The sequence below is a fragment of the Myotis brandtii genome, unplaced genomic scaffold, assembly GCF_000412655.1.
Source record: "Myotis brandtii unplaced genomic scaffold, ASM41265v1 scaffold743, whole genome shotgun sequence".
NCBI classification, from domain to species: domain Eukaryota; kingdom Metazoa; phylum Chordata; class Mammalia; order Chiroptera; family Vespertilionidae; genus Myotis; species Myotis brandtii.
In genome coordinates this window covers 377,736-381,181 of record NW_005370960.1, presented here as the reverse complement: position 1 = coordinate 381,181, position 3,446 = coordinate 377,736, and the positions used below count along the sequence as shown (strand labels likewise).

At 53.7% G+C, this 3,446-nt stretch overlaps 1 protein-coding gene across 1 annotated transcript in view; it reads right to left on the bottom strand.

Annotated features, from left to right (window-relative positions):
- Positions 1-2,853: 2,853 nt before the first annotated feature.
- The window catches only part of DDC (dopa decarboxylase (aromatic L-amino acid decarboxylase)), a gene marked incomplete at its 5' end in the record, with an annotated part of 42,135 nt that continues 41,542 nt past the window's right edge, over positions 2,854-3,446 (bottom strand). The window contains one exon of the mRNA XM_014530519.1: positions 2,854-3,003. Within this exon, the coding sequence (XP_014386005.1) occupies positions 2,854-3,003 (150 nt within the window). The remainder of the gene's footprint in view (positions 3,004-3,446) is intronic.

Here is a 3,446-nt window from a genome sequence, read left to right as displayed (position 1 = left end):
GGGGTGGGGCGCTGGCCTGGGCTATGGCCCACGTGGTCGCAGGAGGCTGTTCTGTTGCCGTGGAAACGTTAGCTGTGCAGCCGGCGGGCTTTACTGAACTGGAAGGTCTTCCTGCGTTTCCCTGCGAAGGCGCTTCACCCTTGGAGTCTCCGCAATCAAGACGCGCAGGCGGCGAGGCGGGCTGCATTCAGGGGGCTCCCCTAGGATGCGCTCACCGGGACTCACCTGCCCGCCCGGAGTCCTCGAAGATGGGCCCAGTGGTTCCGGAGGCCAGGCACGTGGCGGGCAGGTACCTGTTATCGGTGTTATAGGCTGAGACTAAGCCGAGTGGCAAGTCAAGTCCATGTGCGATTCCAGGAGCCTGGGGAGCTGGAATACCTGCTGTCAGCCCTGCGGCTCGGAGCCGCCCCCGCCCCCTCTGCCAGCACATCCCGCCCAGCCTGGCTCCTTAGGGTCCCGCCCATGCAAGTCTGAGAAGCGCTTCTTTACCACCTTGGACTTTGGCTTCAGAGAGCAGAGCCACTTAGGTGAGTTTAGTGAATCGCATTTTCAGACCAAGTAACAGAATAGCCACTAACAGTCGCCTATTGGGTGGTGCATGCCCCTGTGGCCCGTCACAGGAGGTCTGGTCTGGAGGTGGGCGGTTCGGTCCGATGACCCGCCTAGGGCTGTCAGGAAGGGCCGTCTTTCCATCTTCCGTTCCGCCTTCTTCTCCCCGTGGATTCCCCGAGGCCTGGGCCTCTTGCCCCAGGAAGGCCCCCCCACAAGGAACCCGCCTACTTAGAGCAGGAGGGAGGGGACACACTGGGACAGGATCCTTTCCCCGGAATTCTTCTCTCTTGGAAAAAGGAGGAAGCCACTTCCTGGGAAGCCGAGAGCCTTCCTCTCCCTGTCTGGGCCCAGCGGGTCCCAGGGGGAACCCTTCCTGGGAAAGTGACTACCGGGAGGTGGGGGTGGAGACCATGACTGTTGAGTAGCAACCAACACACAGGACATCCAATGACCGTAAAAAACCGCCCTGCTCGCAGTGGTCCCACTTTTTGTGCTCCATAATCTTGCTATTTATTTATTTAAAAGTTGGAGTTACCTCCAAGTAAACCTTATATGTTGTTACAGCTTCGAACACCGTGCCTGACATGTATGACACACTCAATACACATGGTTGAATGAATGAATGCTGTTTATCCAAGGATGCCATACCTCTGGCCGCTGGGAAAGGGTACGTCCATATTATAACCATCAGCTGGGCACGGCGTAGAACAGGAAGCTCACCAGACACAATAGCCATGCACTTCAGATGGTTTATTGAGCACTGGCCGCAGGACGGAGCAAGGGGAAGGCCACGGGCGTGACCTCCAGCCCCATCGCCCAGCCTGCCCTGGGAGAGAGCTCCCGCGCCCTCCCCGCCACGGCCAACTCCAAGAGCACGAAGCAGTATGATTGTTTAATTAACAAAACCACAGCCAAACAATGAATGAAAGCTACATCCCCGGGGACTGACTTTTCACGCAGCAAATAATTCGGGAGACGTAAGCGCAGGCATCTGGTAGCGTTGGAGAGAGAAGTGCGGAGCCGGCGGGCTCGCTTCCACGGAGCCGGATGATGTTTATCTTCCTCTCCCTCCAGTTTTCAGATACACGTCTGTTCAACTTGGATCTCTACAGGGGAAAATAGCATGAACATATGGTTACATAAAAAAAAACACAGAAGAATCAAAGAATGTTGTACGCGTCCCTCTGAACACAGAGAAGGATGTGTGTGAGGGAGTGTGACCTGGGAGGGAGGAGGTCTGACTGCCGGCCTGGCTCCTCTGTGGCACGTTGTATCGAGGTCAGAAGACCCTGCCCCGCTCCCACCCCCTGGGAAACAGCACCGCGCCCCTCCCTCTTTCGGAACCGTGGCCCGGGCTTGACACGGCGGCCTCAGCGATGCTCAGGTGCAGCCCAGGTGTTAAGATCTCCCTCCCTCTAGGCCAGTGGTTCTCAACCTTCCTAATGCCACGACCCTTTAACACAGTTCCTCATGTTGTGGTGACCCCCAATTTCATTGTTACAAATTGAACATAAAGCATAGTGATGAATCACAAAAATAATATGTAATTATATATGTGTTTTCCGATGGACTTAGGCGACCCCTGTGAAAGGGTCATTTGACCCCCAAAGGGGTCTCGACCCACAGGTTGAGAACCGCTGCTCTAGGCCATCGGCCCTGTGACTTACTAATACACGCAGCATCCAATACAACCTATTCTTATACGCACTTTGGGTAATTGTAAAGGCAGTGTTCATTAAAATGCATTTCATTTTCAAAATTGTGCTATCAACTGTTCGTGTGTATACATTTTTGGGGACACCCTACGTATGATACTCTATGTAGTATATATGATATACACTGTTATGATACTATATATAATATAGCACAGCATAGTGCGATACTACATGGTATTGTATAGTAAACTATAGTACAGTAGAATATGTCTGTTAAAGTGTGTATACATTTTTGGGGACACCCTACGTATGATACTCTAGTATATATGATATACAGTGTTATGATACTATATATAATATAGTATAGTATGATACTACATAGTATTGTATAGTATATTATACAATACAGTAGAATAGAGCTGTTAAAGTGTGTATACATTTTGGGGGGACACCCTATGTCATGATACTAAGTCGCCCAAGGAACGGGGAGAAGTCTGCGGGGGTTATAGCCAGACGCCGTGGACAGTTTTCACGCCTGGATTTAAAGTTAGTCTGAGCCTCTAAACAACCATCGTAGCACACGGTGCCTCCCGGCTCTCCAGACAGGACAGGAGGGGCGCTGCCCCCCTCCCCGGCGCGCTCACCGCTATGCCCGCTGCACGTGCGCGGACTCGGCGGCGCGGGAGCAGATGGCGAAGCGCAGCACGAACTTGTCCCTCAGGTGGCAGGGGACCAGGTGGATCTCCTTGGCACCGTTGATTCTGTCCAGAAGGTCTTCGTTCAGCTTGTTGGAGCCCTGGGGGACCAAGGGGGGGGCCTCAGCGAAGGGAGCCACCGGCCACTCGCCTTCATTGACAAGACAGTCAGCCTGGTAACAGTTCCGGGGCCTGAGGACGCGCTGTCGAGAGCGGCCCTTCCCAGGTCCAGGGTTTGTTTTTATGAAAGTGCCCGGCCGGCTGGCTCGGGGGCTGAGCTCGACCCAGGAACCAGGAGATCGTGGTTGGATTCCCGGTCAGGGCACATGCCGGGGCTGTGGGCTCCATCCCCAGGGCAGGAGGCAGCCCATCATTCTCTCTCATCATTGGCGTTTCTCTCTCTCTCTCCCTTGCTCTCTCTGAAGTCAGTAAAAATACCTTTTTTTAAAAAAAGAGAACAGCCCTAACCGGTTTGGCTCAGTGGATAGAGCGTTGGCCTGCGGACTGAAAGGTCCCAGGTTCGATTCCCGTCAAGGGCATATAC